Genomic DNA, 24,275 nt, shown 5'->3' on the forward strand with positions numbered 1-24,275 from the left:
GAGGAGAGAGTCTGTACAGAATGATTTTTCCAAAACGTGCACTCCAGAGACCCACTCTTGCCAGGTTGTTTCATCCTTATCTGCACTCTTACTGTGTCTGGGTTTTGACTGGGTGGTGGAACATGCTTTCTTTTGCTTATTTCATCCTTCTGAATATGTACTCTATCACAGAGGCTTTCATGTAACTCATGCTTGTTCTTACTGACCGCTCAGTGCATATAGATTGGTCCGCCTGAACTGATACTTTCCAAGAAAATCATGATATGCAGGTTGCATCCAAATGTTCCAACTGCACGACTACCACTTCTATCGAAACACACTGTGCTTGTGCAAAAGCAGAGATCGAAATCTGGCGATTTGACAAGCAAGGCATGTTTGCTGCTTGCTGTCAGTTTTGGAGTCAGATCTTGCACTCTCTTCTGCACTCGGCACCAAATATGAAAATTAAAAATCTACAAGTAAAACTAAGAAAATGGTATAATGCTCCAGAGCTATTTAAAGCATTATGGAAAGTCCAGTTTGGCTGCTTTTGTAACTTGCAAAACGCAAGGGTAATGGTCATAAAATCGTAACAAACACAAAAAAGCAATACATCACTCCCCCCGTCTCGCACTCCCACTCCATATCCTGATCGCTTCTGAGCCACACATTTTGTGATGCAAAAAGAGTGATGCAGCACAAGGAAACGCTGCAGAAACAACTTGTTTGGATAACTCGTCACCACTGAGAGCACCAACAAACCAAGAATTTCGGCAGGAACACAGTGCACATTAACGGAAAAAACCTCCCAGTGAAAGGTCCTTTGAATAAATGGCCAACTCTCTCTATCCAGACTCATCCTTTCATCTTCTTATATCCTTCATCCTTTCTCTCCAACTCTTACCAGTTCTATCTCAGTTCTTTCTCCATCACTCCGAGATGCTGTTCATTCTCAGACCCATTCGCCGTCCCTTGGCAACTCTCATGACCACCTGGCCACGCACGCACCCTTACCTCATCACGTCCACCCGCGTCCCAGTTACGACATTCCATCCCGCCACTCTGCCTCAGGGTTCTCATTAAATCTTCACTTATCAACTCGGAAAAACAACCCACACAATACGAATACCAGCAGCAAGCGCGAGGTGGAGAACTGGAAAGAGCCAATCAAGTGGTGATCATTCAAATGACTATCTGCGGAGCCTACGACGGTATTGACTTGGTGGATGCCGCTTTATCTGGTAAATTGATTTTCCTGTATGCACTCACCAGGCCTAAAGCATAACTACTGGACCAGCACCGAATCTAATAAACATATCCTCCTGCGTTGCTCTTCATGTCTGAATTACTCTTTAATTTCTGCAGTTGGAGATCTGCTGTCTGATGTCGCTCCGGTGTAATTGCATCGTTGTTCTGCTCAGAGCTTGTCGGCGATGCCAGCGACTAGAGAGAGGCTGAGCCACGCCACGCGTGCCCACCTCGTTCCTCATTCCTCCTGCACTCTCCATCTCGTCCACTCCGTGCCCCCGCTACGGCCGGACGTAACGCCACAATCTGGCCCTCCCACGCTCGCTGGCTGGTCCTCATCTCTCATCCTGTGTTGCCCCTGGTGGGTCCTCCCACTGGCAGAAGCGTACTACACCTATGAGTGCTAAACTAACGCTAGTGTTTTCTCCTCCCTAAGTGCAGTGAGTCGGCTTGCATTCCTTGACTTATCATATGTAGTTTTGATGTTCTGCATCTAGTAATCCGACTCATGGGGCTATATCCAACATTAAATGACATTTTGTTGTGCTTTTCCAAGGCTGGCAGCAAATAATCTACTAAAATGCTTCTTTCGCTGACATATTTCCCTGCAGAGGAAGTCTTCAAATCTCATTCAGAATTCATGGCCAAGTCTGCCAGCCCCCGTTCATTGTGTTATTTATTTTTTAATATTCCGAACATGTTCATACGTCAAGTGTTCTTAGATGTTTACTGTCCCTGCTGAGCAAATTGGGTGAGAAATAGAAATGAACTCCTGCTGCTCGCAAACGCGCTGCATCAGCAGTTTTCATTCGAGCGTCCAGCTCCCATCTGTGTCCAGACAGCAAATCTATTCTCTCCCATTATTTAGTCGACTCCTTGTTGCTTGTGACATCACATTGATGTTGTTGTCATTGTCGTTGTGTCAGTTTGAAGAACTAGCGTACCTGTGGATGGAGAGCCAGAAGTTAGGAGGAAACTACAGTCGTCACCGGCACGAGACAGAGAAGCATGTGGTGTTGTGTGTCAGCTCAACTGAAGATCGACCTGCTAATTGGATTTCCTCAAATGAGTTCTACGCTCATCCAGACTGCAGGTACATGTGAAAAGACCAAATGGCCATATATGCTTTAACTTTCTTCTGAGACCTGCTCATTCCAAGTGAGAGGAGACGAAACCAGACAGTAACTTTGAGTGTTGTTTATTCAAGTCCGGAAATATTTAATGTTATATAGAAAAAGATTAGATAAAAAAGCATTTAGCTTAAATGCAACTTGTGTTTGTTCTTTTCCGCGCAGACTATTACGTGGTGATTCTGTGCCGACAGAGATAGACATTCAGGTTCGCCGTATCCTCCAGATCTCTGTGGTCTCAGCGGGTTTATCTACCTGCAAGGATCTGCCCTCAAAGACCAGGACCTTGATGGAGGCCAAGTGAGTGAAAGCATTAGCATGGATTCTCAATTTACGCAAACACATAAAAAACAGACTGAAACATGCACATAGTTATGTCCCAACTGTGTTTTTAGAAACATCTGAATGGTTGCTGACATGTCTTGATTAATTCAGTATGATTATTTGCCATCACTGATGGACATAAAAACAGGTGTTAATACTCAGTTCTTTTGTCTTACAGTCTTTGAACATTCAGTGTTATCTCTTGAAAGTTTTGGATTTCCGTCCTGCACTTTATCTTTGTTTTAATTCCATTTTCTGTATAAAGAGTATTTTAGAATGTAAATTATAAAGTAATAAGCCTCCAGTGGCAATGAAAAGCCACTGAAGTGCAGCTGGTGTGGAAATACTTTCAAGTCCATTTGGCTGCCTCTGCTTGCACATCAGTGTAATGGGATTCACTCTGCATTTATCATTCTGCTCACATCAAAGGCCACATGCATAGACTGCAATAAAAAACTGTGATAGATCATGTTGGAAATGTTGGACCTGCCAGTCTTGGCTCAGTTGATGCAGAATGTTGCGGCACCAGCAGTCGACAGTGTGCCTCTCATGGCTCTAGTGTTGCTTCAGGGGAGCTTACTGGGCAAATGCTGTTTTGCCGCTTTATACTGCCTGTTGTGCTGTGATGCGGATACCAGTGAAATGGGGTCTAACTTCTCACTAGCACATGATGGTGTAAAATCAAAGCCATAAATTTGTCCAGCAGACGACCCCCCCCCCCCCCACAAATGCATTGACACACACACACACACACATCTCCAAGAGTCCCTTCTTCAACGTGCAAAGTAAAGCGTGCAGTGGATTAGATGCTATGGCAATTTCACGCACTGATATGTAACAGATAAAATCACCAAGCCAGGTAAGCCTCATAGACACATCAGCTCTGCTTTGCTATACGATTTTCTTGTAATCATTTGTTCACATTGTAGTTTTCAGTCACAAATAAACAATCTCTACCGTTCATGATAGCAAACACTGCAGTCTAATGTCAACCAGCAGCAGCTTGCTTTCATGCAAGAACGTAGCTGTTAACCTTTTCAGCCATTGTCACGGAGCATCAGCACTCATCCACGCCTAGTTTTTCTTTAAATCGTTGATTTCCTTAAATTTTCTGTTTGGTTGAATTACCTCTTCGTAGTCACCAGCCCGTGACCCTTCCTGTCTGTGCTTCTTTCTTTTCCTGTTCGTCTCTCTGTTGATCTTCAGGATGGATGACGCCGAGGCCTGCTTCATCCTGAGCAGCAGGAACGAAGTTGATCGAACTGCTGCTGTGAGTCATGTCAACAGGAATTTGTCGAATCAGTTGGAGACCCTGTTTCATTTCCAGTATAAACCCTCTCATGATGAGAGTAATTTCAATAGCGCAATTTCTCTTCAGTCTTTTTTCCTTTTTATAATTAACTTTAGAGATTGGAGATATTGAGATCATGTTGAGTATTGAGCACACACTGAGTATCGCTGAGTCATTGGATGCATACAATAGCACAATCTTTGTTCCACAGGACCACCAGACTATTTTGAGGGCCTGGGCTGCGAAGGACTTTGCTCCAAACTGTCCCCTCTACGTCCAGATTCTCAAACCAGAAAATAAATTTCATGTTAAGTTTGCTGGTAAGTGCGGGAAGGCCACATACCCACTGAAACAGTCATTTTCTCTGTATGATAGATTTTACACATCTCTAAATCTAACCCGTTACTGTAATTTTTCCATTTCAATCAGATCATGTAGTGTGTGAAGAGGAGTTCAAGTATGCCATGCTGGCACTCAATTGTGTGTGTCCAGCCACGTCCACCTTAGTCACGCTCTTGGTTCACACCTCCAGAGGACAGTGAGTACACATCACTGTTTTACATTTATTTTACGCTGTACTATTCATATCAGCATTCATTTACAATGATATGGGCTGTCCACTGTCAGGATCTTCTTTTATTACCCCGTGAGTTGTTATGGTCCTGCACTGTTCTCACCAAATCATATTCAGATGTGGCCAAAAGTGTTGGTACTGTTACACCTCACTAAATTAAACAAGTCTCCATTCTTCTTGAAACGTGTTGAAATGAAAAGCCACAGAATAAAACAGCTGTGAAAAGAACTGAATTCTGACATACTCTTCTAAAAGAGCTACCAATCATTCAGTGTGGGCCATTTTACAGGGGGGTAATAAACAAGTGGATTGTACCGATATTTTAAGCAGACTATTGTTTTTAATTAGTATCAGATTGTGGCAGTGTATTCAATCTTATAATCAGTCATTAGGCATATTTAATGAAATGGCTGTTTGGTTTCATTGTGTGCACCACACTGAACACGGACAAGATTAAGATGAAGAAGAGCTGTCTGAGGAGATAAGGAAGAAAAACATTTGTCGTGCATGGTCAAGTTAAAGGCCATCTCCAAGCCGCTGGATGTTCCTGTGACGAACTGTGTCACTGATATTATTAACAAGCCAATCTCCCTGAATGTGGGCATTAGAGGAAAATTAACGGAGAGGAGGAGAGTTTGAATGGTGGAGACGGAGCCAAGGAAAACTATGAAACGGATACAAATTGACCTCCAAGATCAAGGTACAGCAGTGTCTAGTCACTTTTGAAAGTGAAACATAATACGCCTGATTGGGGTTTGCTGAATTGCAAACAAACAAAGCGTCTGTGAGAATGTCCTTTGGAGAGATGAAACAAAGTTCGAGCTTTTTGCTAAGTCCCTATGTTCACAGAAGAAAGGCTTTTAAAGCTAAGAACCCTATCCCCACTATGAAACATGGAGGAGGCTCAGTTATGTCATGGGGTAGCATTGCTGTGTTTGGCACAGGCTGCTTTGAATCTTTGCAGGGCACAATGAAATCAGCAGATTATTAAGGCGCTCTGGAGAGAACATACTGCCCAGTATCAGAGAGCTCTGTCTCAGCGGCAGGTCAAGGCTCCTCCAACAGGTTAATGATCCGAAACATACATCTAATAGCAGCTGAAAATGATTGAGAAGAAAAGACTGGATCATCCTGAAATGAAGTGGCCTGCTATGAGTCCTAATCTGAATCCCCTTGAACATCTATGGAAAGAGCTGAAACTCGCAGATGGGAAAAAGGCACCCATCAAACCTGAGAGAACTGGAGCAGTTTGATCAAGGAGATAGGGCTGAGAAGTATAGGAGTCTCATTATGAGCTACTAAAAATGAAACGGGAAGCCTAGCTCTGTCCAATTTCCACCACCAAGCAGGTTTTTGAACAGATTAAAAGAACAAGATGTAGTGTGTTGATGAGCCTTAGTGATGCTGGTAGGTGGATTTTTATTACTTTTTGAAGACGTTTGAAGTCAGTGATCTGGCAAATGTAACAGAGCTGAACCTTTTTCAGTGGACCCCACCTTTACATTACTTATCAAAAACTGATGTTGAGATTTAACGCGACCAATGATATTATTTCTTCCTCCAGAGCATCTCAACCCCTATGAAACACTTTTATTCAGCAAACTTTCAATCTTCCTAGCTTTGAGTGCTCTGTTAATGTTTTAGTTTTAGTTTAGTATTTGAGAAAAACGACCGATATCCCTGCAGCAGAGTTTTTACAGTTATAAAGACTGGACCTGGCTTTTCTCTCTCTCTCTCCGCAGAGCTGACTACTGCACTGTCACCACTGCAGAAACTTGTCACTGTCAAGTCAGTAAACATTACACTTGTTCCTTCTTAGGCTGAAACACTAACTGTGTTTTTCACATTCTGTGCAAGGTGACTACTGCTATCCTCACTGCTGTCCACAGCAGAGCGCAGCACATCCATTTTAACTTCCATTATGGGAACTTGTACTGGCTTGGGGCTGTGAAGGTGACAGGAATGGGAATAAACTGCTCTATGGCCGGCGTTAAATTAGGCGTTAATTGCGAAAATGATTAAGTTATGAAGTACATGAACTGCCCAAATAAAACGACCTCATAGCCTTTTCTCTTTAGTTCATTATTGCGACTAGAATGCAGGAGTGCAGGGTCAGGGAAGGTCATGAAAGGTCAGATAGATTTATAAGTCTATGGGGAAATTTGAGCTGTTGACTTGCAAATAAAGGCACATTTGATTTAAGGTTCTTTCTTTTGACTTGAAATGCCTCTTGAGCCATACTTGAAATAAGAACTGAGAAATTGATGGCAGCCTAGTTATGATCTGACATCTAATTCAAGCATAAACCACATTTTTCTTTTAAAGCAGAGCTGCTTTTTGCCCGAAGTCCATGGTAGAAGTCTGATTCTTCATATAACTGTAATTCAGGTTGTAAATATTCTGATAATACTTTTCCAGGGAGGGACAGCTGTCACCAGAACACTGGCAGAAGATGTATGGCCGCTGCTCGGGAAACGAGGTCTACCATATCCGCTTGTGTGACAGCAAGTTTTTCGGGGAGTACGATGGAAAAAGCTTCACCTACGCTTCCTTCCATGCCCATAAGAAGTTAGTAAGACTTTCGCCAGCTCAGACTGGGCACGCTATGATAATGTGTTATCTCATTACTATTAGTGTTGAAGTCTTTTGGAGCAAGAACATTGCCTACCTCCCTTTCCTCGCAGGTATGGTGTGTGTTTGATCGGGGTGAAGAGGGAGGACAACAAGAGCATCCTCCTGAACCCCGGCCCCCGCCATATCATGGCTGCCGCTGACACCTGCTACTACATCAACATCACCAAGGAGGAGAACTCAGCCTTCATCTTCAAACAGGAGGAGAAGCACAGCAAAGGTCTGGCCGTCACCGGCCTCTACGACGCCCCCTCCAGGCTGCCTGTGCACAGCATCATCGCCAGCATGGGTGAGAGAAAAAGTAGAGAAGCTAGCGAAGGGAGGAAGATGGAAGATAATGTTGGTAGTTTCTTCAAGTTTCAAGGTTGCGGACATTTGATTGGTTGAAAGGGTTTCCTTGTAAGCAGAGAAAATGGATGCTTTGCTGTTAATGTTTTACTCTAAATTGCACTCGAGCTGAGTGTTTCTGAACAGCGCCTGCCTTGGTGATGCTGTACGCTTTCTCTGACTGTTATGCATGAATTTTTTTTTCTTACATGCTTTTTTACTTTGTCGGCTGACATTATTGTGTTGTGCTTTTTCTTTGACCTGTGAAAGTTGATCAGGCCACTTCATATGGTAAGTTTGTGCATGGCGCATCACTTTTTTTACACTTATTTGCTGCTTCTAAAAAATGTTCACAATCTATAGTGTTTTATACAGTGTACATGGCACTGATATTTCATTGTTTAACTAACGCTTTTAAATGATAAATCACATTTTTATATGTATTGTATATTTATATCATGTATCTGACATACGTACTGTGCATATATCATGTATCTGATATGATATATGTATTGTATATATATTATACATCATATTACAAACTGCTAATATGATGTTTGAAGTCATGATGTATGAAGTTGACACACACACACAATGTCAATACTGTTTGCATGACCTTTGTGGTAGCTTGATAGTACAATTACATGATTCAGAAAGCAATACATTTTCTCCTCAAGGTTAAACAGCTCAAGAAGGTGAATGAGGGTGGCTAACATGCTGAACAAGCTAAATGTGGGCTTTAGTATATCCAATATGAAAAGGCATTTTCCAGCAAAGACTTTTGTCTGAGATAAAACGGTTAAAGTGTGCTGTGCATGCTATTTCTAAATAGCCTTCCAGTTTCAGGCTCAGTTGTATACACAAAATAACGTCCTGTTATTTTCAGGCACTGTAGCCATAGATCTCCAGAACCCTGATCCGCCCGAGGAGAGCGGCAAACTGACCTTGCCGACGGAAAACGGCGCTGGGAGCCGCAGACCGAGCATTGCACCTGTCCTGGAGATCGCCGACTCCTCTGCCATCCTGCCCTGCGACCTGCTCAGCGACCAATCAGAGGATGAGACCAACCAGTCAGATGAGGAGGGCTCTGTAGGGTCAGAGTAAGTGACGTAGCTGTGGATAAAGTGTAAGCTTAGACCTTATCGACCCATAGAGATTTGGTGTATTGTACAGTATGTCTTGTCATGCCGCAGTAAACAAGTGAAATGTCCTCTTAGTGCAAGTGTCCTGTGCTCTATACGTGATTGATCTCACCTGCCCTCCTCTTCTTCTCAACACCTCAGTGGTTGTAGGAGGACAGATGGATGGGTTTGGGATAAGCGTGTAATCTGTGTGTCATGCTGTAAGGTGCAGAGGTGGCAGTGATGGTGTATATGTCATGACAGAGACAGGGTCAGCAATTTTACTCTGGAGGGAGGGTCATGTTGTGTGTCCTTACATAAATCCTCACCCCTCAGAGAGTCAGAGGATTCAGTTTATCTCAGCACTGCGTTCTTCTCTTTTCTCTCTCTCTCTGTGGTTTCATTAGACTGAGATAAGTTCCAGATAGATTGGGTGCTTGTGGCTCATAGTTTGTACTCCAGCACATCCAAGTCCATCAGATCAGCAGCTGTTACACCCAGACATCAATGGGTCTCATAATGTTGGACATAACACACTTATTACTGCAACCCATGGCTCTTGGCCAGTTTTTCTTCTTGAGGAGTTTTCAGAAGGAGTGATTGGAAAACAACTAAAACTCAAGGTCCCACACTGCCATCGTGTGGTGATCAGGTTGTAGTTGCATCAGTAAACAAAGTCAGAGTGTTTTATTGGCAAACTAGAGGGCACTGTGAAACCGATAAGGATAATTGCAGCTGACAAGTTACAAATCAGGGGACACAGATCCAAATTGACACCCAAAATGAGACACAATTAAAATTAAACTGACTGAAAAAACCTTGGAATTGTTGATGTAGTGAACAGGAATTATACACATCAGCAATTTGAGCAAAACAGCTTCAGTAAAGTGAAAAGAAGAATAATTGTTGCAGTATAATAAAATGATGAGGACAATGTTCCATTCAGTATTTCAACATGTGAAAGCTTTTACTTCATTATGTGTCAGTATATGTGAAGTTTTGTGGAGAGGTTGGAAACTCTGGTGGATATTTGATACTAAAGTCGATATCTGTGCAATATGTCAGAAGGTTTTTACTTTTTTTTTACTTTGCTTAATCACAATGTTGTTAAAGTTTGGTAGGACTTGTTCTCAGAGGCATTTCTTGCTTCTTTTCCATCAGTTTTGTGAAGGGCTACCCTCCCAACTCGCCCTACATCGGTAGCTCTCCAACTCTGTGCCACCTCCTACCACAGAAAGCTCCATTCTGCTGCCTTCGCCTCGACAAGGTGAGTTCACCTGCAGGAAAAGACAGAAGGAGAAGAATTTCACCTTTCTGGAAATGTCTCAGCATTTAACAGTTAAAAACCAAAATTGTTAGGAAATATGAAATTAAGCATTACCAGCATTTGGCATGAACTAACCTGTCATGTTATCTGATGTGTCTGCAAAGAACCTGGCTGACTTCCGGTTGAATTGTGTCTCCATCCAGGGCTGCACACATAACAGCTTTGAGGACGCCAAGGCATACGGCTTCAAGAATAAGCTCATTATAGTGTCTGCAGAGACCGCAGGAAACGGTCTCTACAACTTCATCGTACCTCTGCGCGCTTACTATCGGCCCAGGAAGGAGCTCAACCCCATAGTGCTGCTGCTGGACTACCCGTAAGACTGTTCAGCCCTCCCTGCTTGTTGGTTTGTTTTCGTCATACAGCAATGTACTGCAAAAGCACCAAAGTTTTAATAATCACATCAAAAACTCAAAGTCTCTTTTATGTAGAAGCTTCTAACGCATATGCTACCTCCACCTATAATCATGTGCATACAACACAATAAAGATGAAACAGCATGCTAATTCGCTACATGGTTAGCATATTGATTGGCTTAACAACTAATAAAGTCGGCCTTTCTTTGGCCCTTCTTTGCTACATGGATGCCAACATCACTGTACATTAACATTTACAATTGTCTCATATTTTATTTCATTATTTCAGACTTTGATAAAAAAATCATCTGGTACTTGAATATGAGGACATGAGCCAGAAGTGGTTGCAGTAGAGTTGGTAATTACAGCTTGAAGAACATACAAGTTAACTTTTGGCCGAGATGCAGGATGAAACATTTTTTGCATGATTAATAGAAAGCAGTTCTCCAAGCAGAAAACTGAATAGAAGTTCAAAAGATGTTTTTTTTTTTGGGGGGGGGGGTGTCTCTGCTTGGCTGTTTTATGTTGGTGTATATCTGCATTTGTTTGTGGACGTATGTGGGTTTCAGAAATTGCTTTCAGTAGAAAATTGGAACTATAGCTTAGGTTTTCTTCTAAGATAAAGAAAAAATTGCTTTTGCATTATTCATAAACAAAAGTTCTCTATGCATAAAAGCCTATTTGTGTCAGGGCATATATACGCATAGTGTGTTAGTGCATGCGTGTGTGTGTGTGTGTGTGCGTGTGTTGCAGCAATCCACACTCTTTCGTTGCTCTAATTCACTGTGGGTTTCATTAACCTCGGCCAGATCTCTGCGGTTGCTGAAAAAGAGAAACTACAAAGACAGAGAGCCAAGAAAGTGACACCCTCAGGAGTTGCCATAGCAACCACTTAAATCCTCCCATTGCATTGAACTATTGAGCTTATGTTTACCTCTTGTTGCCTGTAAGCCATCAATTGATCCAGTTCAAACAAATCCCTCTGCCCTCATCAACCAAGAAACAAAGAGATTTCAGGAAATTACATCAGCAATATCATAATGTTTCACTGGGGTTTTACAAACATAATTAGTGTGGGATGCTCATTCATGATGTTTCCTGTTTCCTGCAGGCCAGACAACCACTTCTTAGAGGCAATTTGCTGCTTTCCAATGGTGTACTTCATGGCTGGCACTATTGATAAGTATGTATTTGGATTATAAAAACCTCTTCATTTGATTAACTAATTCAAGGATCGTGTTCATCCCAGTGTATATTTTTTTTATAGCAATAGCTACCAGCAGTAGAGATTACTGAACAGCTATGTTAAATTGTAGGACTTTGATTGCAGAATATACTTAATTTCTCTTAATCAATAAATGACATATTTGGTGTTAGAGGATGATAAAGATAAGGCTGCTTTTTAGACTTAAGTTTTGCAGCGATGTTCAAAAATCTCACAATGCATTTCACATTCTTCTAAAATGCATGTCTATGTCTTTTTGTAATGGCTTTCATGTTAAGTGCACACCCAGAACTGGGTTGCACCAAGTTTTTTTAAGTACCTTCCAGGTAGTTTCAAACTAGTGGTTTAACGAAATCATTTTGCACCCTTAAAATGTAGGAAAGCTTTGCTAGTAAGGACTTCAGTAATGTGTAAATTGGTTGCTAGGAAGCACTGGTTTTGCCATTAAATCATAAAAGTTCGACATAATTGCCAGAAATAACAGTTTTCGTTGCTTATTATGTAATAAAGTTATTTATATGTACGTGAACTTTGTAAATGTAAATGCAACTTTATTTTATTTGTATCTGCATTCATGAAGAAATGGGTTTTATAGTTGGTAGTGATGCAGTTTAGATTGAGTGGATAATATAGTAGGATTATGCTAAACTCAAAGATGCTATTTGGTCCTGTAGTCTGGCAGTATTAGCATATCCAGTTTACATCAATTTTAAACAGCATTTTGATCAAGTGTCAGGACATACACGTATATTAGCAAACTAGTGTTAGTGTCGTCAGTTATCAGCTACACAACAGTTACACCTGCCAGTTTGCAGATGGAAATAGTTAGTAATATAAGTCTCAATGTTAGAACTACTTTTTGTGGTGCAACCTGTGACCTACTGAGGTTGTTCAGAGTCATTCTAGGAAAGTAGTAGGAAGGTACAAACGTAAACTTAAATAGTTAATGGAATACGTTGAACAGATTGATCTTCTGCCATTCTTATGAAGAGGAGATATTTCCTGACATCTCATGAAGTGATAAACATTGTTGTTTTCTGAATGGACCAGCCTGGACAACCTGCTGCAGTGTGGTATAATCTACGCAGACAACTTGGTCGTGGTGGACAAAGAGAGCACCATGAGCGCTGAGGAGGACTACATGGCAGACGCCAAGACCATTGTCAACGTGCAGACTATGTTCAGGTAACGGAGAGAGAGTTTTACTGTATAGAAATATACAGTAAACAACTAATACTGTCAGTGGATGTTTTTTTATGAGCTGGACCTTCAGGTTTTGGATCAAATTTGCACCAGATTCCATTTGATTAACTTCTTCATCTAAGATGTCGGAGAGTAAATGCTTGTTTTTCGGACTTTGCCAGAATGGAGAATGAGCTCATCTCAAAAACAAACTGCAGTTGCCAAAGCTCTGAACCTACTCTTTTATTTAACAGCTAAAATGAAAAGCGTTTATCACTGCCACACCAGGTTTTCCCCTCAGCACAGAGCATTTCATTTCTCCTGTGATATCCCTCTCTCTCTCTCTGTATCTCCACCCCTCTCAGGTTGTTCCCCAGCCTCAGCATCATCACTGAGCTCACACACCCATCCAACATGAGGTTCATGCAGTTCAGAGCCAAGGACTGCTACTCACTTGCTCTCTCCAAACTGGAGAAGGTAAGTGGTTAAAAGGGGGGTGGGTCTCAAAAGACTAATCAGAGCTGGATTATAGAGGATTATCTGCAGCAGTGAAAATAGAGTCAGCCCAACCATTCTGTGTCTGAATGGAGAGAATAAAACCCAAAAAGAGACACGAGAGAATCTGGTCAAGATGATCAGTAATATCTTGACTTGAATTATGGCCAGGAAGTTACAGTATTCAAACCAACCATAAAAACCTTCTTCAACATGGAGCAAAAGAGCAATAGTTAATCAAACATAAAGAAAAAAGTGATATTTTAACATCTTGTTGCTCTGTTTCTCAAATCCTATTTTTATTCATTTATTTTTCCAGATAGAGCGTGACAAGGGCTCCAACCTGGCCTTCATGTTCCGGCTGCCGTTTGCTGCAGGCAGGGTGTTCAGTATCAGCATGTTGGATACGCTGCTTTACCAGGTTGGATAACAGACTTCTGGGGTTCACTCTGCAAGAGGTCAAGATAAACATAGACTGAGGGGAATTCACACGTCAGTCAAGTCTTAGAATTTTGTGCTGCTACATTACAGTAGCCCAAAGCAAGTAAAGGCAAGAGCTGAAAAGTCTATAATTGGTTTGTTAACAGCTTCTGGAAATGGGTGCTCATAAAAGGGAAATTATTGTCATTAAGTGATTCCAGGCGTGCAATGAACAATGCATATTTCTTTAATCGAAATAAGACTTGATTTGCTCAGTATGTGGGGAAGTATATAAACAGTACATAGATGTCTAAAACTAATTGCTATACAGCTTGTTTGCCGCTGGGTTGAGGTTACTGTAGTTGAAAACATATTCATCGCGGTCACTCTCTCTGTGTTGACAGTCCTTTGTTAAGGACTACATGATCGCTATTGCGAGGCTTCTCCTTGGTCTGGACACCACGCCTGGCTCTGGGTACCTGTGTGTTGTAAGTACAAATGCTCCTGCCTCTAAGCATATAGGGATTCGTCAGTTTGAGTAAGTGTGTGTGTGTGATGTGCATCGACTGGATTTTTGTTGTCTCTCCTCAGATGAAGGTCACAGAGGAGGATCTGTGGATCAGGACTTATGGCAGACTCTTTCAGAAACTTTGTTCCTCCAGCGCTGAGATCCCCATAGGGATCTACCGCACCGAGTCACACATGTTCTCAAGCTCAGAGGCAAGTTCAGTTTGATCATATACTAAAATCCGGTACCTGCCTTTGGCCTTGGCCCCGCTGCCTCTTTGGTTTCCCTCCATTATTCTTTCTTTTAGGGTTTTCTTCTCCTTTCTCACCTACTGCTTTTGCCTCCATTTCTTTAATTTCCATGTAATTTCCTTCTTCTCCTAAAATGCCTTTCTGTCTTCCTTTCAATTTTTTTCCATTTTGCCTTTATTTATTCCTTCTAATCTTGGCCCTCCTGTTATTCTCCTTCTTTCTGCCAAACTTTTACTGTCCATTCTTTATAGATCTTCTGTTTGCTTCTGTTAAGAATTTGTTTTCACTTTTTATGTCATTTATATGTCAACAGGGAAGGAAATTAACATTTTTGCTTGGATACCACAGTTTTTGGTGCTTTTTAGCCAGAGTGATTATCGAAATAGAAATCAGCCTCTCAATAATATTTGGCAGAAATGTGCCTGTGGTGGCTAGTGTTAATTTCCCACTGTTTCTTGGCAATAAAATAGGAAATCCACCATATTTACTATGTCATGTGCTGACATTTGAGGCTTTTAATTTTGTTTGCTTTGGATGCCCCCCATCTTTCATTGCATCTCTTTGTTTGGATGTCTGTCTGTCCTTCTCTTGTTTCAGTGCAAGGGCAGTTATGCACAGGTAAGATCCAAACGTGCTTGTTTTTAATTTGGATATTTCAATCAGCTGTCATCTTTTGCTTAAAGCAGGCAAAGATGAAAAATGCCTTTCCAGCATTTTTCTGGCATTTAACAATATCCAAAGTTCACAACCATCATTATTTGATAATACCGGCTTCTGAAAGTAGCAGCTAAAGAGTCATTAAAGATAGATGTTTGCTTTTAATGTAATACAGACAGGTATCTCTTTAAAAAATGGAACAGAATTAATAGGATCAAGCCTACACAAACATCCAGCATTAACACTGTCACCCTGCTCTCCCAGTCTCAGGTGTCCATCAACGTGGAGCAGGGCGAGGAGCATCGTGAGCGTGGAGAGTCCTGGAAGGAGAAGACGGCCCACAGAAACTCCACCACGAGCGACCAATCGGAGCACCCGCTGCTGAGGAAGAAGAGCATGCAGTGGGCGCGGCGTCTGAGCAGGAAGAGCAACAAACCGTCAAGTCGAGCCGAGCGCATCTCGCAGCAGAGACTCAACCTGTACCGACGCTCCGAGCGACAGGAGCTGTCTGAGCTGGTCAAGAATCGCATGAAGCACCTGGGCCTGCCCACCGTGGGATATGGTGAGTAGAACAGCTGATGGCGTTGTGTTTGCTTTGTTATGTAGAAGTTGACTTGTGAAGGTTAATTCAATGTAGTAGTTTATGATATATAACTTTATTGTATAACAAGACTAAATACAGTAGAGGTGACTGTTAGTAATTGTTTAATTTTGGATATTTATCTGTTTTTATTCCATTTATAATTACTTGATGTTAATAAGTCATAATATACCTGAAAATGAATAATAATGCAAATTATGTTTGTTGCAGATTGGAGTCTCTGTTCATTAAGCGTTTCTGTAAGGTCACAGCAGATCTGGTGGCAGAAATAATGTAGTTAGCTGAGGTAAAGCTCAGTGGGTGAAGTCTAAGAATCTCAGTTTTAAGAAGAGAAAACGTTGCAAATGGTGGTGGCTCTTTGCATGTTCATGATCATAGCCAGGGAAGGTGCAAGCTGCAAGGTGAGCAGACCTGTAGCTCTGAGCTTGTATGGTTAGGTTGAACTTCCGTTTAGGTCAGTTCTTTATACCTTACTGAGACTACACTCTCTTTTCTTATGTTTTTGTTTTTGCAAATCACTTTGTGATCTCTTGTTTTATTATTGTTATTAGTAGTAATAGTATTATTAGTATTATTACATTAGTATAAAGCTGATACCAACATGCAGCAAAAACTATGAAAATCCCATGCTCCATCCCATACTTGATGGACAGAAAATTAATTGCAACCATTTTGATAATTAATTATTTGTTTAAGTTACTAAAGCAGAAAACTGGTCCCAGCTTCTCAGTGTGAATACTTGCTGGTTTCTACAGTGTTTTATCATTGTAAATTGAATCTGTTTGAGTTTTAGACTATTGCTATATGTTTTAAAAGGGTGACAGTTATTTCTCTGGAATTTCACAGACTGAACTATTAACTATTAATTGAGGAAATAATTTCCACATGAATAATGACTAGTGAATTAGTAATGGAAATAGTTGGTTCTAGCCCTATGATAAGATCTCACTGACAACAGTGGTTTTGCAAACCTAAAACTGGCTAGTAGAGCATGTTGAAATGAGTTTACTTCCCCCAGGACGAAGAACAATGTGACTGATTTCAGGCCGCAGGGCTTAGCTTGTTTCAACTGAGGAACATTTGAATCATACCAAAAACCTCTATGGTCTTGGAAAGACATCATTAGTATCTGGAGTTGCAGTTAGTAAAACAAGCACCTAAGTTAGCCGCTCTTATACTACTTGTCCTTTTTCCTGGACTCCATTCCACCTTAGGAAAGCCCACTTGGATAATGGGTTATTCTGGGCTTCTATGTGTGCAGTGAACTTTACATTGTTTAGATTAAGTATACATCTTAGCTCTGATTAGGTTGCTAATCATCGCATTACCTGTATTAGGCCTGTATGCCTGACTGTTGTCTGTCTACTTTAAACTTGATAGAGAAGCGTGGAGGGTTTCTTTAGCTCCACCCACTGAGGCGTTTCCCGGCCCATTACATTATTTCTGCCATGGGAACAGCGTGTTCAAGAAGTTTATTTAAAACTCCAATCTGTGTCCTAGTCATTCTGTGTTATCATCTCATTTACTATTAAGACATGGTGCTGTGGGTCTTGATAGGACAGATCATTAACACCCCACTTCATCTTCATTGACCTTCAGAGAGCCTCATTTTTCTCACATTACTTTCACACTCATCAAACTCTTCTTCTGTGTGCCATAAATCATACACACCATTCCATAGTCATGATCATACCAACATGTAGATGTGAACACATCATGCATGAAGATGCAGGAGCACTAAACCTTGTTCTCAATTGCATTTGATCAGAGACTGCAATTGCCTGCATTCTTATCTGCTCACTTCTGGACTTTTGTTTCTTTAGTTCTTCTCTCCTCCCAGCTTCATGCGTTAAATAAAAGCAGAATCATGCTCCAGATGTGTTGCACTTGCTAAATATTATGTAACATGTCAATTAAATACGTTTCAGGAAGAACCTCAAAAGCTCAAGATCTTCCTAAGAACCATGAAAGTCAGTGAGGATTTCTGCAACATGTGGCAGATGAATAATTTGGAAGTGATTCTGTGCACACACTAATGCATGGCTTCTTTGCATCGCTCTCACCTTTTCAAGAGTTCTTTTTGAAACTGCAAATGCGTTCGCTGCCTGCCTGATCTTTGTTTTCCCTTTTTTCTTGTTTTCCCCCCTTCTTCCTTATGTTCCTCTTCCTCCTTTCTCTCTCTGACTCTTCTATCTTCCCTCCTTTTGGCTTGTAGAGGATGTTTCTAATCTCACTGCGAGCGATGTCATGAATCGAGTAAATCTAGGATATTTGCAAGGTAATTTGTGTGCCGTTTATAACTCATTTACAACATGTGAGTGGTTACGTCCATCCTGTGGAGAAAGAGATTTTGTATTTTCACCAGCATCCATTGAAGAATAGTGCACTGAGTTTTTCTGCAGAACTATAAATACTCACTTGTAGAAAACATTTGTTTCCTTCACACTTTGCCTTATATGTTATGGATACTATACATTTGCTAGTTAATTATAAATGAACACATAAGGACATTGAAGTTAACAGTGAATGCCATTGCTTAGAGTTGCAGGACATTTCAGAGCATCCGTATACAGAGGGGACCAGGCTGTCAGGTTAGCTGGTTGATCACAGTACTGCAACTTTACTGCATGAGTGTGTGTGTGTGTGTGTGTGTGTGCGTGTATGTACAGTATGTGTGTGTGTGTGTGTGTCCTGGCAGACTGAATGGTAGATCAGCAGCCAATCTATCTCGCTCTACTATCTCTCTCTCTCTCTATCTGGTCTTTTCTGCATTGTGTTCCCGTGAGGTGACGTCCCAATTGGCTAGAGTACTGCAGGGCACAAGAGTATGGCTTAAAGAGTGGAGCGGAACGCGTTATGTCTGTGGATGGAAGGTTAGGTGTAGTCTATGAATATAGACCTCAAATATAAAGAATAATGTGTATCTGAGGTGTCCTGATGTAGAAAATAAAGAACTGAGAGGAGGAAAAGCCACTTTGATTCTTTCACCTCCACCTTGCCTGTTATTTCCATCCATCAGGACTCCTCAGAACGTGTTATCACTTTATACAATGGCCACTTAGCCACAGGCAAAAAGAAGAAGCAGTGTTTACATTGTCATACATTTCTGAAAGTTTGTTGTAGTTTGGTCTGTTTTGCTAGTTAGATTTCACTAGTGTTGCTATGGTTACCTGCATCTTAATACAGTTTGTGCACTGATTTACAGTGGCAAGCAGAAGTAGGTGAACCCTTTGAAATGACCTGGGTTTATGCATTTATTTGTCATAAAATGATAATGTGTAATGTGTTTAAGCTATTAACAGTCTTTCATATCTTTATTGAGCACACCCATTAAACGTTCACAGTGCTGGTGGAGAAAGTAAGTGAACCCTTGGATTTAGTAACTTGCCGAACCTCTTTTGGATCATTCTTCCCACAGAACTGCTTCAGCTCAGCCGTATTCTCGGTATGACTGACTCCAACAGGTGGATTTTCTTTATTTAAAGTCATTCTTTAGTAGATTTACTTTGATGTTTAGGGTCATTGTCCTGCTGCATTATCCAACTTCTGTGGAGCTTCAGCCACCCGATCATTATCCTGTAAGATACCTGGATAAACTTGGGAATTCATTTTACCCTTGACTATGAGGAGCTGTCTAGGTCTACAGGACGCAAAGCAGCCCCAGATCATTGTAAGTCTAATGATTTACTTTTGAAAGTCAAAGTAGCTCTAACCTACGCCTCCAATCTAGTTTCATTGATTGGACTCCAGGTTTGATAATTAGCTGAGGGGGTTTACATACTTTTCCAGCCTACATTGTTAATATTTGAATGATGTCTTCAGTATGGACAAGAACAATGCATTGTTAGATCTGACCATATTTTAAGACAAATTTAAACATACTGTAAATGCGGGAAATTCCATAGGGTTCACTTACTTTTTTTGTCACCATAGAGTGGTGGTTATCCTGTCAGCAAGTATTAGGACAGGAAAACACTTTTCATTGTGATGGCTTTGTACTCCAGCACACTGGATTTGAAATGAAACATAACCATGATGTCACAGTGCCAACTTTCATCTTTAATCTATAAAAAAAGAAAAAAAACTAAAACCTAAATTATCTAAGAATCTTGTTATTGTTGCCTTCCAGTGGTTTAACTTCTCACCTTGCTACACACACACACACAAATTTGTTAATTGAAGTGATGCTAATATTTATTGTCGCAATAACCAAAAAGCTATCAGTTACAATAGACTGACTGCACCTGCTGCGATTGATAATGTCTTAAAATTAGCTGTTAGGCAGAAAGTCTAAATGGGTCATGAAAAGTACTTGGTGAATGAAATGCAAACCTGACCAAACTTAGAGACCAGCCTCATCATCGACAAATCCAAAATCACTCTGTCTAGTATGAAAAAAAGCATTACAACATTCCTGTTTATATCTTTTTTTTTTAAGTGTTAAATACCATCAAGTTAAACATAATAATATTCAAATCAACACATTTGGAACATGACTAGGACATTAAACAGTCTCTCATAAGGGTGCTTGCATCCACACTAGATTCTTTAGTAATTGTTGATCTTCAAATATTAGGGGACAGAAGTAAATGGCTGTCTGAAGGGGCTTTAAACGAAGTCCTTGTTTGATGTGTATGTCTGATGTCCTGGTTTACAGAGCCACAACAATGAAATCACTGCGGTAACACTCTTCGACTGCATTGTATGTGTGTGGTTTCTTTTTTCTCCCATTTCAGCAAACTACTACCTACTAATTAGAAATGAGTATTTTCTGTGGCCATGGTATAATCTATATTCAATACACTGTAGTCTACAGAAGCAAAGTGTGGATAAGAAGGGGAAACAAATTGGTACAGTCCTTAATATCAGTCATAAATCCTGCAAGCATCTCTTCTCTTCACATACAAAGGGCCTTCTTCAGCGTTATTGAATAAATGTAACTTCCAGGTGATGATCCAGCAGCAGGTCAACCTCTTCCACTCTCACACTCCCAATGTGTTCTGCTTCACTCTCAGTTTGGTTTGAGTCGCTCTGCGTTTGGTCCAGTCTGACGGATGCTGGAGCATGTCCTCTGTGTCTGTGGGTGTGTCACATGTCACTCAGGGCGGGTTGTGGGGAGGGGCTGAGTGTCGTCCATTGGCATGGCAACCTGCCGCCTTACCAGCCTGTTGGTCCAGTGTGGAATGCGCAGGACGATAAAGGAATGTGATGGAGACCGCGTGGCCGCGGACGCTGTCTGCATGTTGGCTCCATTCTGAAGCTGCGCATGAGGTCCTGTATGAGTCAGCAGGCAGCATGGGCCTCCCCTTGTTCCACCCAGTGCCCTGTCAGTAACGGTTAGCCCTTCTCTCTCTTCCACCCCGCCTGGCTTTATAAAGGGCCACAAGCAGGTGGGTTGTCATGGAGACACATGTGCCCTCCTTTGCCTTCCTCTGTCCATCACGCAACGCAAGTAGGAGCCGCTGCCACAGAGCACTCAACACCCATACATGCAAAAATGAATAACACACACACTGACACACACACACTCACACACACAGTAATATCAGTCATCTGGGGAATTAATGTTTAGTCAGTTTCCTCTAATTGATTAAGAATCATTTAAAAATGTGCAAAATAGTTTCCATGGTTAATTTAGTTACACTATGGATGCAATGAAATAATATTGTTACAACTGTTAATGCATAAACAATTTACAGCTATCTGTATATTTGTAAGTTTTGCTATTGTTACATAACTAGCGTTAGCATTAACAGCTGTTTCCTTACTAGTCTTGTCAAGGGCTTTAGCTGTTGTTGCAGTTAGAATACAAGAGGGTATAATACTTCGTCTGAGCTGTGTTACTTCTTCAGTGCAGCCTGGAAGCTACAGTGGGTCGGTATAAGTCAAGATAGGTCAAGTGGGCCGGGGCTAGCTGGCTAGTATGCTAGCTAGTAAGTCAACTTGGCAGTATAGTTTTTAATAATAGAACAACTGACTCTGACTTATTGTTAAATTTGCACTTTGAATTACAAATTTGTTTACTATGTCCTCTGCCTTTTACCAACTCTGTGGACTGGATTCGTTGTAGCACAATAGTTTGAAGGTTGTGGATGTGTATTATATTCCGTTGATATCAGTGATGGTGCATATTACAAACCACAACCTAACACATACATATGTTAAGTCAAATCATTTGTACATCAAAATTAGAGCTAGACCAATAAATCTACCAGGCAGAAATATCTGCTGATATCAGCTTCTTGCAGATATATCGGTGTTAGTGTTTATGAAGGCAAAAACAACAAATTTCAGTACAGAAATGCCAAACTAGGTTTGAGGTCATTTATAAACAATGTCGCTATCACACTATTTGTTCACCAGAGAGCATTGACATGTTTATTTTTCAACTGTAAAATGTCCTGCCCTGTTTGCATCTTGATAACAATTTTCCACCAAAAACAAAAACTGTGTCTGCCAATATATTATCAAATTATTTAAACTCCCAAATACTGATATCAGTAATCAAACTACTGTAAATCCAGCTGTGTATTTTCCTTCAAAAACTGTATTGTCAGCTTGATTTATCAATTCATCTATTGATTCAGGTCACTGCTCTTTTCAAAATTGTTGTAGTTAACGGTTGTAACAAGCATTTCTTCACTTTATAGCCAGTCTAGGAAAAGAGCATCCCCACAACTAATTGTCTCAGATTTTCATACCACTTGGTCTTATACTCTATGTGGGTTACTTTGCCTTTGTACTCACTGAAAGGTTGAAAGTGGTTAGAGGGCTCATTTCCTGGCTGATGTACTGTATAATGGAGGAGGACGAGGGAGGGCTCCAGAGCAGCTCTGAAGGTCTTTTCTGTCTCTTTTTACAGACGAGATGAACGACCACCAGAACACGCTGTCCTACGTCCTCATCAATCCTCCTCCTGACACCATGCTGGAGCTCAATGACATCGTGTAAGAACCAGAAGCAAGGATATATTACTGTCTCTTTTTTTTTTTTTTTTTTTTACAATTATCCAGTAGACTTTAGGCTTACTTCGCTGTAAGTGTCAGTTCCCAACCCCATAACCAGAATCAATTGCCATTTCATATCACAATATAAGTCACTATTTGAATCAGATGTGTGCAACGATAAAGACGTTTGGAACCAGGTGGAGTCAGTCTGGGGAGAAACAGGTCATATACCATGGCATTTTTTAACATTTTTGTGACTTACTATACTGTGACTTTTTTTATGCCTTACTATAACTATGACGTTTTATGCTTTCCTATACTATGACATTTTTTGACATTTTTTTGCATTTTTATGCCTTACTATACTGTCACATTTTTTTACATTTTGATGACTTACTATACTATGACATTTTATGCCTTACTATTCTAAAACATTTTTTGACATTTTTATGCCTTACTATACCATGACATTTTTTGACATTTTTATGCCTTGACGTTTTTTGACATGTTTATGCCTTACTACACTATGACATTTTTATGCCTTACTATATACTATGACTTTTTATGCCTCACTTCACTATGGAGTTTTATGCCTTACTATGCTATGACATTTTTTGACATTTTTATGCCTTGCTATACTATGACATTTTTTGACATTTGTATGCCTTGCTATACTGTGACATTTTTTAACATTTTTATGCCTTAATAAACTATGACTTTTTTTTAAAAAACATTTTTGTGCCTTGCGATGCTATGACATTTTTTAACATTTTTATGCCTCACTATACTATGACGTTTAAGGCCTTACTATACTGTTATGTTTTATGACATTTTTATTCCTAATTACATTATTTCGTCTCATGCCTTGCCATGTTATGATGTTCATATGACCTTCTATGCTGTAATATACTATGATGTTTTTTTGACGTTTTATGCCATACTATACTATGACGTTTTCTGACGTTTTATGCCCTACTGCACTATGACATTTTTTGGCATTTTTATGCCTTACTGTAATATATTTTTTGATGCCTGACCATACTATGGCTTTTTTATGACCTTCTATGCTTTAATATACAATGACGTTTTTCTGACGTTTTATGCCATACTATACTATGACGCTTTTTGGCATTTTTATGCCTAATTACATTATTTCGTCTCGTGCCTTGCCATGTTATGATGTTCATATGACCTTTTCTGCCTTAATATACTATGATGTTTTTTTGACATTTTATGCCATACTATACTTTGACGTTTTTTGTCATTTTTATGCCTTACTATACTATATTTTTTGTTCCTGACCACACTATGACGTTTTTATGACCTTTTATGCCTTAATATACTATGATGTTTTTTTGACGTTTTATGCCATACTATACTATAATGTTTTTTGGCATTTTTTTGCCTGACTATACTATGTTATTTGATGCCTGACCACACTGTGACGTTTTTATGACCTTTTATGCCTTAATATACTATGATGTTTTTTTGACGTTTTATGCCATACTATACTATGATGTTTTTTGGCATTTTTCTGCCATACTATACAATGATGCTTTTTGGCATTTTTATGCCTAATTACATTATGACCTTTTATGCCTTAATATACTATGATGTTTTTTTGACGTTTTATGCCATACTATACTATGATGTTTTTTGGCATTTTTCTGCCATACTATAC

General features: G+C 40.3%; 1 protein-coding gene across 1 annotated transcript in view; it reads left to right on the forward strand.

The window, feature by feature from the left end:
- Window positions 1–24,275, forward strand: part of kcnt1 (potassium sodium-activated channel subfamily T member 1) — a 63,602-nt gene that overhangs the window by 28,313 nt on the left and 11,014 nt on the right. Inside the window, exons 13-28 of the mRNA XM_022765167.1 lie at window positions 3,888–3,951; window positions 4,184–4,292; window positions 4,402–4,510; window positions 6,965–7,114; window positions 7,231–7,466; window positions 8,391–8,604; window positions 9,787–9,892; window positions 10,096–10,268; window positions 11,420–11,491; window positions 12,584–12,718; window positions 13,081–13,192; window positions 13,530–13,631; window positions 14,035–14,118; window positions 14,222–14,350; window positions 15,266–15,608; window positions 22,510–22,594. Coding sequence (XP_022620888.1) covers window positions 3,888–3,951; window positions 4,184–4,292; window positions 4,402–4,510; window positions 6,965–7,114; window positions 7,231–7,466; window positions 8,391–8,604; window positions 9,787–9,892; window positions 10,096–10,268; window positions 11,420–11,491; window positions 12,584–12,718; window positions 13,081–13,192; window positions 13,530–13,631; window positions 14,035–14,118; window positions 14,222–14,350; window positions 15,266–15,608; window positions 22,510–22,594 — 2,223 coding nt within the window. The remainder of the gene's footprint in view (window positions 1–3,887; window positions 3,952–4,183; window positions 4,293–4,401; window positions 4,511–6,964; window positions 7,115–7,230; window positions 7,467–8,390; window positions 8,605–9,786; window positions 9,893–10,095; window positions 10,269–11,419; window positions 11,492–12,583; window positions 12,719–13,080; window positions 13,193–13,529; window positions 13,632–14,034; window positions 14,119–14,221; window positions 14,351–15,265; window positions 15,609–22,509; window positions 22,595–24,275) is intronic.

The sequence above is a fragment of the Seriola dumerili genome, unplaced genomic scaffold, assembly GCF_002260705.1.
Source record: "Seriola dumerili isolate Sdu_G_001 unplaced genomic scaffold, Sdu_1.0 BDQW01000668.1, whole genome shotgun sequence".
NCBI lineage: Eukaryota > Metazoa > Chordata > Actinopteri > Carangiformes > Carangidae > Seriola > Seriola dumerili.